General features: G+C 39.3%; 1 protein-coding gene across 1 annotated transcript in view; it reads left to right on the top strand.

Annotated features, from left to right (window-relative positions):
• The window catches only part of LOC143301404 (uncharacterized), a 31771-nt gene that overhangs the window by 9407 nt on the left and 7364 nt on the right, over positions 1–15000 (top strand). The window contains exons 8-16 of the mRNA XM_076615655.1: positions 492–530; positions 1146–1292; positions 3041–3079; positions 4705–4851; positions 6263–6301; positions 9736–9882; positions 10294–10332; positions 13149–13295; positions 14390–14428. Of these exons, the coding sequence (XP_076471770.1) occupies positions 492–530; positions 1146–1292; positions 3041–3079; positions 4705–4851; positions 6263–6301; positions 9736–9882; positions 10294–10332; positions 13149–13295; positions 14390–14428 (783 nt within the window). The remainder of the gene's footprint in view (positions 1–491; positions 531–1145; positions 1293–3040; positions 3080–4704; positions 4852–6262; positions 6302–9735; positions 9883–10293; positions 10333–13148; positions 13296–14389; positions 14429–15000) is intronic.

Raw genomic sequence — 15000 nt, 5'->3', positions numbered from 1 at the left:
CTAGTAGTAAAATCTGAAATGCTCAGTCGACGGGCGCAATAGCCGAGTGGTTAAAGCATTGGACTTTCAATCTGAAGATCCCAGGTTCGAATCTGGATACCGGCACCTGGTGGGTAAAGGGTGGAGATACTTGTGATCTCCCAGGTCAACATATGTGCATGCCTGCTAGTGCCTGAACCCCATTTGTGTGTATATGCAAGCAGAAGATGAAATATGCACGTTAAAAATCCAGTAATCCATGTCAGTGTTTGGTGGGTTATGGAAACACGAAAATACCCAGCATGCACACCCCCGAAAACGGAGTATGGCTGCCTATATGGTGGGGTAAAAACGGTCATACACGTAAAAGCCCACTCGTGTACATATGAATGAACGTGGGAGTTGCAGCCCACGAACGTAAAAGAAAAGAAGAAATGCTCAGTCATGCTGTTGAAGAAAAATACATTTTATGTTCTTCCTACACACTAACATGCATCATAATTTTTTTTCAGCTTGTGCCACAAATTATCATCTTGACAATGGAGTATGCAGTAAGTATTTACCTGTGTGTTTTGTCAGTATTCTTCTGCCAGTTTAAATGTTGGATCATATTTTTTTCTGACAATAGTATCTGCAAAATGCTTCTTCTTTGGTTGTACAAAACTGATCGGTGTTCAAAAGGAAAAGAACTAAAAGAAGATGAAAAATGTAGGGGTGGGAAGGGCATTTTTGGATGACAGGGGAAAGTATTTTTTTATGTTTAATTTGTTCTTTTACAGTTACGGGAAATCATGTCTTTTACACCAGTAGTAGGATCTGATTAAGAGATACTGAGAGCTAATGGGAGAGAAAAATCAACACACATGACTGCCAAATCAAATTTAATGTCTGACGAAGAAAACTGGTCAGATGTAGAGTAAAATTTCCACTGATTTTCAAGACCACTGATCGTGGATCAAAATGTTAAGTAAAGTAAGAAACGTCCATACTGTCGTACTGTGTATCTTTTTTAAGTGGAGGCTCAGGAGTTCAATGGAGTTTCTGCTGACTTCCAGATTCATCTGTATGTAGAAAAGATCAGACATGTACATGCTGCTGCTATTTGATATCGGTTATGGGCAGAAGAGAAGAGTTTGTGACATTCATTGTAATTATTTTGTGTGCAGAAAAGGTAGTGGGTCAGACGTGCAGTGCTGCGAGTGAGTGCCTCAGCGTGACTGGTATGACGTGTGCTGATGTTGGTGGCACTGACAAGTGCACATGCAACACGAACAACGGGTACGCTGCTGGAAGTGCTGGAGCCACCACCTGCTGTAAGTGTTCAAGTGGTCGTTGGTGTGTGTGTGTGTGTGTGTGTGTGTGTGTTTGATGCAAAGGGTAGGCCTATCATTTGATTCAAATTTTATATTGTAGCCGACTGAATGGTTCTATTAGGGTACGGTACAAAAGAACTAACTAAATGATGATTTACTGTATTAAGAATTCCCGCGCACAGGCCAGGAACATATAGAGGCCAGTCACAAATGGGTTTTTCTATTGTTTTATTTACAATAGTTATGAGAACATAAGAAAAGAAGACAAACTAAAGGAGAAGACAACAAGAGAAGAGATGATGAGAAGAAGATATAAAAAGAGAAGATATGAAAAGAGAAGACAGTGCAGCGATACGTAGTGAGATGTCTGCCGTTGTAGGAACACACAACACACACTTACACACTGCTTGTGATGCAGCAAGAGAGAGAGCAGCTCTGGTCAGATAACTGACCAGGTATGAAGTAACAACTCAATCACTCACTGTGCTAACTTATGCAAGTTAAACAAACTACAAAGACATTAAACAAACTACAAAGACAATCGCGTGTGCTGCAAAGCAGATCGGCTCAAATCGGGCCAAATCCGACAACAACTGTGTTTTTTACAAGGTGTTCAATGATAGATTTCTAAATGATTCTTGAACCTATTTACATCAGATAAGTTGCAAAAGAAAGAGCTCAACACCTACTTTGCAATGAGTATAAAATGAAGTGTTGATTATTTACAATAAATTTATAATCTTAATTTAAGTCACCTGAACAGGGTCAGTTTTAACGAGCTCGTCGCTGAAAATTACAAACTGCATTAAATCAGTTTAACGTAGGCAAACATAAATGGAATAGATTTAAAGATGGAATTGCGACGATTCTGCCAGTATATAATACTTGTAGTTTACTGATCCGACAAAAGAGATTAATTAAATATGGTGGAGCAGAAACACACACAGATTATAGCTCAGCCAATAGCGTACCGTGATGCGACACTGGTTGAGCCGTGAGTAGGTTGTCTCGCGAGGAGGAAAAAATGACGTAAGCGGCTTTGCATTCAAACCGGGAAGGCGTCACACATTCTGCACGGCCATTGAAGTCCAGCGGGTTAGTTGCGAAAACTGACGTCGTCTGATAATACAGTTTGTGCGTGAAACAAGTTTTGAAGCAAGCATAGCGCTTGGTTACATTATGTTCAAACTTTTGATTGTTAATGGCTTCAGATACAGTATTTCTTTCTTTTTGTTGAATATTTGTTGCTGATTTATCTTCCAAGTCATTTTAGTAGTGCTGACCCATCCCACTACCACTTGTTTCAAATCCCCACATACACAGCCTGCCTCCTCTCTCTCTCTCTCTCTCTCTCTCTCTCTCTCTCTCTCTCCTGTCTTTTTCTGTCTCTCACTGACTGTTCAATACTCTTTCTGTTCCTCTGTCCCCCCCCCCTTCCTGCCCCTCCTCTCTCTCATTTAATTTTGTCTTTTTATCTGTGTGTTTATCTACTTGTGTCCTAATGTATGATCTTCATTTTGTTTAAAAAAATTTTAAAAGTCATACAGAGTATGTGATATGCACTGTCATTTTATTTTACATTTCTGAACATCTACATTTTCAGTAGAATTACAGGTTCTACCGATAAGTAGAAAGCCTTAATTGGTCATGATAATTATCAAGCAGATGTATGCTGCATGAGATTAAAAAAAAAGTCATTCTGTGTTCTTCCATAACATACTCATTCCCACTTTTATGTGTTATTACAGCGTGTGACACAAACTACCATCTTGACAACGGAGCGTGCAGTAAGTATTGGATTTTGTGCACCATGAGTATGGCTTTGTCAGCATTGTCTGCACCTGAATAACTGTTAGGTAATGTTCTTATTATTCTATGTATTTGCGTTGAAATATTCTTTAGCTGTACAAGTCCGAGAGGCACGTGGATTATTTACAGAAATGTGGAGGGGGAGAAGCATCCCACCTCCCAAACCCCATGTTGTCATCCTGATTCATCTGTTTCCAATTCAACAATTTCCAATCAGTCCATTCCGGGTTGACTAGGTTCTAGGAAAGGTAGTGGGGATCTGGGGAAAGTGCAGTACGATACAATCCAATTATACAATATTTTTGGAAATTAATTGTGCATTCACAGGCTCGTCATTTGCCCTACACAACATGATGAAGGTTGGATCAAAAGATCGAAAAGCAACATATATGACGCTGAATACACACAAGCAAGTAATACAATACAGCGACTTCATTTTCCACACACACACACACACACACACACACACACACACACACACACCTACCTCAACCCTCCCTCCCGCTGCAGAGAGTGAGAGAGACAGACAGATGGACAGACAGACAGGAGAAAAATAATGGATAAGGAGTAACAAATGGGTACACAAAGAACGATTCTTTTTTTTTTTTTTATTGACTTTTGTTTCTTTGTTTGATTTATGTTGCAATTGTTTTTGGTTGTTGTTTTTGTTTTCTTTTCTTTTTTTATTGTTTTTTGTTGGGTTGGTTGGGTTTGTTTGGGATATGCATTGATATATTTACGACACAAAATATCCGAAATAATAGGGGGATGTGAAATATATTGATTAAAGAATGCAGACTTTTCAGACAGAATGAACACAGACTAAGATTTGGGGTCTGAAACACTCTTTTCACAGGAAAATGATTTGCAAATCAAAGCAAAAAATCTATCATATAGTTTTTTAGTTTTTCTTTTTCTTTTCTTTTTTTTTCTTTCTCTCTCTCTCTCTCTCTCTCTCTCTCTCTCTCTCTCTTATTCAAAGACTTAGGGAGCAAACGTTGCTACAGAACCAATTAATTTGTTCTCACACTACGAAAGACTGTGTGCCTATATCTGTCTTCTTATCACAAAAAATGTAGCTTTAACTTTTTCCCTAGTTATCAGGAACATTAGACATACCAACAGAAAATTACCTAGATGCTTTGGAGAGAGACAAAAGATGGCACTCAGAAATAATGTATTTGAAACCCACTGACCTGTTTGCAAAGGAGGTACACAGACACTTTGAAGAGTCACTGAATGCCATCTGTAAAGTGGAAAATAGACCAGCATCATGGATACATAGAATACTTTCATACCTATAGGATAGAGACAGACAGAGACAGATAGATAGGGGAGAGATGGACAGACAGGGAGAAAAGAGAGAGAGAGAGAGAGAGAGAGAGAGAGAGAGAGACGACATATGACAGCAAAACTATCTTTACTGTTTGCAGAAAAGAAAGTGGTACAGCTGTAAAGATGTAAAGTGACATTACCACTTACTTACAAGACCACCTCAACAGATCAAAGAGACAGCCAGATGACGAAAGTTTTTGCCAAGATTTGATATCTCTAATGAGCAGGAGAGAAGAACTTGTTGACATTCAGTATCACATGTGTGCAGAAAAAAAAGTGGGTCAGGCATGTACCTCAGCAAGTGAGTGCATCAGCACAGATGGTATGACGTGTGCTGATGTTGGTGGCACTGACAAGTGCACGTGCAACACGGGGAATAATTTCGGTGCTGGAAGTAATGGAGACACCTCCTGCTGTAAGTGATCAAGTGGGCATACATGCGCGCGCGCGCGCGCGTGTGTGTGTGTGTGTGTGTGTGTGTGTGTGTGTGTGTGTGTGAATGCATTTACAATGGCCATAAATGAAATGAGCAGAAAAATGCAGAAATTGCTATAGAAATTGATTTGAAAATAAAACAGTTCTAAACATTAGACACTCAAAGGAATTTTTAACAGAGTGGAGATTGTCTATGTGCAAAGGAAAAGACTTAGATAGTTATGTTAAACAATTTGAATGTTTTTGGCTTTAGATACAGCACCTCATTTGTTAACTTTATTCTCTTATTTGCCTATTAATGATTCACCATCCAAGCCATGTTAATTGTGGTGGTAACCCATCCTCCAAATACGTATCTGTAGTCCCCATGTATACAAACCCCTCCTCCCTCCCTCCCTACCTCCCTCTTTCTTTCTGACTCTCTCTCTCTCTCTCTCTCAACCTACTCCTTCTCTCTCTTTCCATCCCTCTCTCTCTCTCCCCCACTTCACTCTCTCTCTCTCTCTCAACCTCCCCCCTGTCTCTCTTTCCATCCCTCTCTCTCTCTCTCCCCCACTTCACTCTCTCTCTCTCTCTCTCAACCTCCCCCTCTCTCTCTTTCCATCCCTCTCTCTCTCCCCCACTTCACTCTCTCTCTCTCTCAACCTCGCCCCTCTCTCTCTTTCCATCCCTCTCTCTCTCTCCCCCACTTCACTCTCTCTCTCTCTCAACCTCCCCCCTCTCTCTCTTTCCATCCCTCTCTCTCTCTCCCCCACTTCACTCTCTCTCTCTCTCTCAACCTCCCCCCCTCTCTCTTTCCATCCCTCTCTCTCTCTCCCCCACTTCACTCTCTCTCTCTCTCTCAACCTCCCCCCTCTCTCTCTTTCCATCCCTCTCTCTCTCTCCCCCACCACTCTCTCTCTCTCAACCTCCCCCCTCTCTCTTTCCATCCCTCTCTCTCTCTCCCCCACTTCACTCTCTCTCTCTCTTCCTCCTCCTCTTTCTCTATTCCACAATCAGTATCTCTCCTAATCTCTTTCTGTCTCTCAATTTCTATGTGTGTTAGTGTAAGTTTTTATGCCAATGATATTAGTGCATTTGTAAGTGCATGTGTGTGTGCGTGTGTGTGTGTGTGTGTGTGCATGTGCGTGTGTGTGTGCATGTACATATACGTTCGTGTTTGTGCCCTGTCTGTTTCAGCAGTTACATTCGGCTTTTCTTGCAATTTTTTTCTTCGTTATTTTTTTTTTCTTATTCCACTTACTTCACTATAGATTCTAAATCATTCATTTGTTCATTTTCTCCATCTGTTTTCCTGCATTTCTCTGTCTCTCTCTCTCTTCCTTTCTGAGTGTTTATTTGCCTGTGTACAACGTCTACGTCCTTCATCTATTTGTGTATTCTTATTTCAGCATGCGCCACAAATTATCATCTTGACAACGGAGTGTGCAGTAAGTATTCAGTGTTGTGCACTTTGACTATCGCTTGCTCAGTGTTGCCTCCCCCAGTTCCGATATAAAACAATGTTTTTGTCATTCTCTGCACGCGTGCTAAAACACTTATTAAAGCTTTTCGAATCTGAGAGGGTATGTGACGTATTTGTTGCATAAAAGGAGAAGGAGAAGGGAAGAGGAAGAAGAAACGATGAAGAAGGTAAAGGAGAAGTGTATATGTATGTATATGCATGTATATATATATATATATATATATATGTGTGTGTGTGTGTGTGTGTGTGTGTGTGTGTGTTAAAATAATGTTTTTAAAAAAATGATGGGGAGGAACAAAGGATAAACGAGGAGCGATTTACAAGTGATATATATCCTTATCTATATATCTATCTATCTATATATACGGATAATTTATTCATGTATAGGCCATGGTCCCTCATGAAGGGGCACACACACATGATCATGTAAGAAAAAACATCAAGAAATTAGCGGTCATATCATCAAGAACAAACTTCGGTATTCTAAGACATCAGAGATGATCGCATTCTGAATGCTTTAAACAAATAAACTGACAACTTGCGAATGGTCTGTTTATGCGGAGAAACCATGAGAAATGCTAATATATGCTGACTGGGAAATTTACAGAATTTGGATGATATATACCTTGTTCTTAAGTCGTGTAGGAGAGGACATGTTAGGAGGAAATGTATTTCGTTTTCTTCTTCCTTGTTGCGAAGTTTGCACCTCCAATCAGTTGTATTATGTATTCTATAACGATAATAGTGTACTACAATTTCTCCTGTCAACTTAAATTTTTACGCCTTGAAGCTGTTGTTGATAACTGTACTAATATTTTACTACTAACGTCAAACAGTGATTATATATATATATATATATATATAGAGAGAGAGAGAGAGAGAGAGATAGATTTCAGATTTTTTTCAAAGGCATAAGAAATAAACAAAGCCACAAAAGGAGTGATATATTTGTTTTCATTTTTATAGAAGCAAGACTAATTGTGTAGATATCTATTTGTCTTTTTCCCCACTACTTATCTACTATCAGTGGACACACTAACAGAAAACATCATGGCTGCTGTGTTAGACACAGAAAAAGAGAGAGAGAGAGAGAGGAGGGAGCTGTAGGGAGAGGAAAAATCCCTCTGAATTCTAAGTAACTTTAATACAAGGGCTAACAGTCTCTGTCATGATAATTTGAGAATGTACATATCTGATATATAAAAAAAAATTCAAATAAAGAAAATAAAAAATGCAAATATGATTCAAATCTGAAATACTGCATATGAATTCCATGTCAGCCCTCATCCACACATACACACACACACGCACACGCACTTGCATACTCACTCACTCACTCACACACACACACACACACACACACACACACACACACACACACACGTATGCATGCATACAACACACACATGCACACTCACTCATACACACTTACACACACATACACACACACACAAACGCACACACGCACACGCACGCACACACACACACACAAACACACACACACACACACACACACAAACACACTAGCACACACACACACTACACTGAAGTCATAAACACATACATTCACATGCACACTCACAATGCGTGTGTGCATAAACACACACACACACACACAACCTGCTTGTGCACGCGCACATACACACACGACACGACACTTTTCCTGAAGCCATTATTTGGACATCCATCAAAAATTAAGAAAACCTTTTTGAATGTGTCGCCACAAAACCTTTGCTGTCAAACACAAAATGAGTTACTGATTACTGTACATACGAGGCAAAGAATAAGGCTGTAAGAATAACCTTTGCTGTGAAACACAAAATGAGTTACTGATTACAATACATACAAGGCAAAGAATACGGATGTCAGAATAACCTTTGCAGTGAAACACAAAATGAGTTACTAATTACAATACATACAAGGCAAAGAATACGGATGTAAGAATAACCTTTGCAGTCAAACACAACATGAGTTACTGATTACAATACATACAAGGCAAAAAATACGGATATCAGAATAACCTTTGCAGTGAAGCACAAAATGAGTTACTGATTACTGTACATACAAGGCAAAGAATACGGATGTAAGAATAACCTTTGCAGTCAAACACAAAATGAATTATTGACTCTGGCTCCTTTGTACATACAGAGCAAAGAATATTATCATCTGTCATGTAAAAACGAATACAATAAATTCATCTGGGACACTTCCATCTTGATTTGCATAACAGCGTGCCAGTATACTTCTTTCCACAAAGCATGTCACATTATGTTTCCCTGGCAAAAATGTATTTGAACAACCCATGTTTATTCAGCTCCTTGCTTCGGTGGTCTCTCCAGCAATGCCAAATAGAACAAGTTCTGGAATTAAATCTTTCACACAGATCAGTATAGAAACTCCTTTGTCTCACAACCAAACATGTTCTAGGCTGTTTTCCTGTAGGATTTTCATCACGTATGATACCCATGTCACTGGGCCCTTTTCATTAGTTATAGGAGCATATTATAAGCTTTTTTTTTCCTTTCATCTTCAAGTCTGGAACCAATGTTTTATTACATACTTAACCAATGTCCCATATGAATTTCTTCACCCGCGATACCCATGTCACTGTGCCCTTTCCATGCAATGATATGAGAATGTTCTATGCTTTCTTTGAATACATATCAATTGGCTGTCTTAAGATCTAAAACCGATATTTGATTACCTTTACAGTGGTTTTAACAAATATTGAATAGCGGCGAAGTTCTCCATAAACAGTGTCATTCGTTTTTGTTTTTGTTTTTGTTTTTTTCATTGGGACATGATGCAGTATCTTCATTAGAGAAAAACAACACATGACCGCAAAACATCTTTAAGAATTTTCATCTAAAATCACGATTGTGGATAGTCGTTAAACAAACAAATGAACAAATTTTTAATGCCTGTAGAAAGGAAAGTGGTTCACATAAAGTGACAATAACTTACGTACAAACCCATCTCTCTACGAATATCAGTAGATCAAACAGGCAGTAAAATGACAAACGTTTCTGTCGATATTCAATATCTGTTATGGGCAGAAGAGAAGAGCTTGTGACATTATCATTATTTTGTGTGCAGAAAAGGTAGTGGGTCAGGCGTGCAGCTCTTCAAGAAAACTGGTCAGATGTAGAGTAAACTTTCCACTGATTTTCAAGACCACTGATCGTGGATCAAAATGTTAAGTAAAGTAAGAAACGCCCATACTGTCGTACTGTGTATCTTTTTTAAGTGGAGGCTCAGGAGTTCAATGGAGTTTCTGCTGACTTCCAGATTCATCTGTGTGTAGAAAAGATCAGACATGTACATGCTGCTGCTATTTGATATCGGTTATGGGCAGAAGAGAAGAGTTTGTGACATTCATTGTAATTATTTTGTGTGCAGAAAAGGTAGTGGGTCAGACGTGCAGTGCTGCGAGTGAGTGCCTCAGCGTGACTGGTATGACGTGTGCTGATGTTGGTGGCACTGACAAGTGCACATGCAACACGAACAACGGGTACGCTGCTGGAAGTGCTGGAGCCACCACCTGCTGTAAGTGTTCAAGTGGTCGTTGGTGTGCGTGCGTGTGTGTGTGTGTGTGTGTGTGTGTGTGTGTGTGTGTCTATCAGTCTCACTCTTGACTTTCCCCTTTAGTATCTACCTCGGTTTTCTGCTTTCTTTTTACATCTGCTCTCATTATATGTGATATATCTAGGAAGGAAAAAAGTAGACAGAAACTATTATTTCATTTACATTCAAGTGAAAAGGAGTATATAATCGTCTTCCCATTCATACGCTGCAGGTCCTCTGCAGTCGTAGAGCTTCGGGGTCACTGGAGTTGGGGGAGTATATACATTATCTCAGCTGTTACTCAAATGCAAAATCTTTAATCGTTTTTGTATGCTTCACACTCTGTGTTCCTCCTCCTACACACTATGTTCTGATAATACATTTATGTTTCAGCATGTGACGGAAATCATCATCTTGATAATGGGGCGTGCAGTAAGTATTCACTTGTTTTTTGTTGTTGGTTTTGTTGTTGTTGTTGTTGTTGTTTTTGTTTGTTTTGTTTTTTTGTTTTTTGGGTTTTTTTCTTTTTTCTGTTATGATTAACGTTTTGCCCATATTGCCATCACCTTTTCAAAAGTTAAACGACGTGTTTTTATGTTAATATTCTATAAGTGTTGAAATGGTTCTTTAGCTGGGTGTGTTGAAAAAGCATGAAGTAGTATTGTAAGACAGGATTCTAACAACAACAATAATAGCATTTATATTATTCTTATTTTTATTCTTATGAAGAGGAAGAGGTGTTCAATGAAATACAGTGAAAAGCAGTCTATTTACAATATTGCAACAACAATTCCATATGTTTCGTGCTTGTTTATTTACAGTTTATCAGCTACATCAACTATTACGTATTCTTAACAGCTGTGCAATTTAGAGAGATAGTTTAGTTTCAGTAGCTCAAGGAGGCGTCACTGCGTTCGAACAAATCCATATACGCCACACCACATCTGCCAAGCAGATGCCTGACCAGCAGCATAACCCCAACACGCTCAGTCAGGCCTTGAGGAAAAAAAAAAAACTACTACCACTACTAATAATATGTATAAGGCGCAAAAACTTGAAGTCAACTATAAGCGTACATAAATAAGTAAGTAAATAAATCAATCAATAAATAATTAGGTAAATAATAATTATAATATAAAAGGTAGTAATAATAATAATAAATAAAATAAGACAACAATGATGATAAATAAGCAAATAAATGTAAAACATGAAGACACACATTCACACATACACCCACACATACATAACAGATATGCACCAAACATGCAGTTTCACAGATATGAAAGCACAGTCAAACACACATAAACGTACATGAGCCCCAACACACACACACACACACACACACATTACCCTGCACCTCCTCTACCCCCCTCCTCCACACACTCATTTCTAGGCTACGTATCGCAGCTTCCACGGCACACACACACACACACACACACACACACACACACAAATGAACACTTACTTGTACAAGCACACGCACACACGCCCATATCTCCCACCCCCAACCCCACACACATATATGCAAAGAGATATATATATATATATATATATATATATATATATATATATATATATATATATATCCGCACGTACCAATATCCCGTTGCTCCCACAGTGTAAGCATGCATCAATCACATACCTCATCCTCTACCCCCCTCCCCCCGCACCCCTCCCCCTCACACACACACACACACACACACACACACACACATACGCACATGCAAAGAACTCTCCTGACACTTGAACACACTTACACCCTCGCGCATGCACAAACGCACTCAAACACACAGACACACACACACACACACACACACATAAACACACACATACACACACGCACAGAGACTGCCACTGATTGGCCGCAAGAGGGATGGGAAAAGATCTCTGATGACAAGAACGTGGCGTCTAGTGTGTTGCTCAGTTTGTTGTATTTGGAAAGCCCACAGAGACTCTGTTCCGTTTTGAAGAAATTTGCGCAATGTTGGTTTGGAAATGATGCCGATATTTGTTTGATTTGCAAAGCATCGTGCTCTACCTTTCATGTCAGACTTGCGGCCGCTCCCTCTCTCTGCTTTTATTTCTTTGAGGCGATCGATGGTGTGATGGCCTTGTACCTGTTCTTTTTGTTATTCTTTGACTTTTCTGAGGATTTCCGATTTTCCTAGATGTAGGCCGCTCGTTGGTGTTGCGTTACCAGCAAGTCTGTCAGCTCGCTCATTTCCCTTAACACCTGCATGTCCCGGGCAGTATGACCATGTGAGTTTTTTAATCTGAAAGTTGCGCATTGCCTTATGCCACTCTGGGCTTTCCATTCCGCTTTCAATTTTCTGTGTGAGTTCATTGAGTCGGTTAGTATCATGGCATGTTGGTTTCCGGGCGTATGGATGGACGATAGCCATTGGAGGGCATGTGTCACAGCTTCAACTTCCATTGTTAGGCTGGAGGTTGTGACTTTGTAGGCAGCATTCTCTTCCCTAATTGTTTTTCCATTTTGTTTTGCAGTGAATCCCCAACCGGATTAGTCTTTGGTGACTGAGCCATCTGTGTATATGATGATGTCCTCTTCTTTACTGTTTTCTTCTATGAGTAGCTTCACTTCCGCATCAGTTTTGCCCTCTGGCCATTCCTGACAATGTCTTCCTAGAGTGGGTGAAATGGCTGTGTTGAATAGATGGTTGAGGTTTTCGGGGTTTTTCTCCCATTCTTTTGTTTCTTTCAGGTCTTGTAGTCGGCATACTAGCTGGATTGTGTCTTCTGCTTGCCCCATCCATGATCTTCCTCGTCCTAGACGGCTGCCTTTTGGTTCTTTGACTGCATCATGCAGTGGGTTTTGAGGGTTTTCTAATGCTTTGAAGTAGGTCTTAACCTGTTCTAACTTATTTCTGGCCTGCACTGAAGGAAGAGAACGAGATGGAGTGAAACTATTTATCAGATCAGCACACATGACAAGAAAACATGTAAAGGAAAGAAAGTGTTCCTGTCGTAAAACAACACGTATTGTCAAGACCATCTGTCTACAGAAATGAGTTGATCAAACATGCAGTAAAGTGGCTAAATTTTATGTTAAAATATACTATCCCATGTGCTCTGAAAAGAAGAGATATTGGTATGATGAATGAGATGAGATATGCGACCTTTTGACGTTTGCCCTCAAGATGAGTGAAAAAGTGCCCACAAGTTGCATCCATACATTGCTATTCAGGCATACAGTTAAGTTCCTTTTACCTCATATCATCTGCGTGCAGAAAAGAAAGTGGGTCAGGCGTGCAGTGCTGCGAGTGAGTGTGTCAGCGTGACTGGTATGACGTGTGCTAGTGTTGGTGGCACCAACAAGTGCACGTGCGACACGAACAGTGGTTACGCTGCTGGAAGTAACGGAGACGCCACCTGCTGTAAGTGTTCTAGTGGGTGCACGTGCGTGTGTGTGTGTGTGTGTGTGTCTGTCTGTCCGTCAGTCTGTCGGTCTGTGTTTGTGTCTGTAGCTTCGTGGAAGTTTGCTTAATTTCCAGTCACATATACTGGTGATGGTAGACATTTTATATTTTTCACATTAAAATGTTATCAATTAAAAATAGATAAATAAGCAAGGTAGTAGAGGAGGGGAGTTGTATGGTGAGTTGGAGGAAACATATATGCACACACACACACACACACACACACACACACACACACATATATATATATATATATATAGAGAGAGAGAGAGAGAGAGAGAGAGAAATGCGGAGATATTGATAGAGTTGAATTCGAATGTAAATACAAAAGAGAGATGAATGTACATAGAAAAATTGATAAAAGATACAAAATGGTTGGGAATAAATAGCAACAAAAGAATACAGCTGTATATATATATATATATATATATATATATATATATATATATCTAATCAATCACTGGAAATAATTGAACACTTGATAAATGTGATGTTCATATGGTTCAGATCAAAAACGGGATTTGTTAACTGTGGTCAGTAAATTTCTCAGTCATCTTCAAACCCTGAGGAAACAAATTATATTAGTAAACAAACAAGTAAGCAAAAGGAAATTATAGCATTCAAAATCAGAATTCATGTGAGTTGAAATGAGAATCTTTTTGAGAATTTGTGTTTGAAAAGACATGCAGAAGGCTGTGAAATCTCATTAAAAAAAATGACGAACAAAGAAATATGTGTGTGTGTGTGTGTGTGTGTGTGTGTGTGTGTGTGCGTGCGTGTGTGCGCGTGCGTGTGTGTGTGTGTGTGTGTGCGCGCGCGCGCGCGTGTGTGTGTGTGTGTGTGTGTGTCCTTAGTATATATAATACTGTGGTTAATGTAAGCCGAATGGAATAGGTAGTTAAGACAGAAATAGTCTTTAGTTTTGTGAAATTTTGGATTCCACCAGCTGTTAATGAAATGTGAAATCTTTACATCGTCGTATTTAATGACAGGAAATATATCTACTACATGTTCACATTCCTACTATGTTTTTACAATACTTTTTTTTTCAGCTTGTGACGGAAATCATCACCTTGACAACGGAGCATGCAGTAAGTGTTCAATTCCTTTGGTTGTGCAGTGCACGTATATATTTATTTCTATTTCAGTTTTAACCATTTATGCATACATTTGTGTATTCATTTTATTTTTATTCTATTTTCCCTCACGACCTAACTAAGTGCGTTTGGTTACGCTGCTGGTCAGGTGTATAATTACTCAGTGGATGTGGATTAGCCGCGTATATAGATTTTTCCGAACGCAGTGATGCCTGATTGAGTAACTAAATTGAACCACATGCATAGTCACTGATTTGTATGCATTGCCTCGTGTCTTCAAAAGTTCAATAACATTTATGTTGAATTAATATTTTTTAATAAGCGTTAAAGTGGTTCTGCAGCTGCATGAGATGAATGAATGCTCAGCATGTTTGGAAGATACAATGATGATGATGACGATCAGTGAAGATGATAATGATATCGATTAAACTTATACTTTCCGGGAGAGTTTTTCGATGAAAGAGAAAAAAAAATGTGAAAAGTTATTCGATAGACAACCTTGTGACAGTGATATGGCATGTGTTGACTGCGCATTTACAGTCATGAAAAACTGAATTAACTATTAT

The sequence above is a fragment of the Babylonia areolata genome, chromosome 27 (genome assembly GCF_041734735.1).
Source record: "Babylonia areolata isolate BAREFJ2019XMU chromosome 27, ASM4173473v1, whole genome shotgun sequence".
In the NCBI taxonomy this organism is placed as follows: Eukaryota; Metazoa; Mollusca; class Gastropoda; order Neogastropoda; family Buccinidae; genus Babylonia; species Babylonia areolata.
This window is presented reverse-complemented; position numbering and strand designations above follow the sequence as displayed.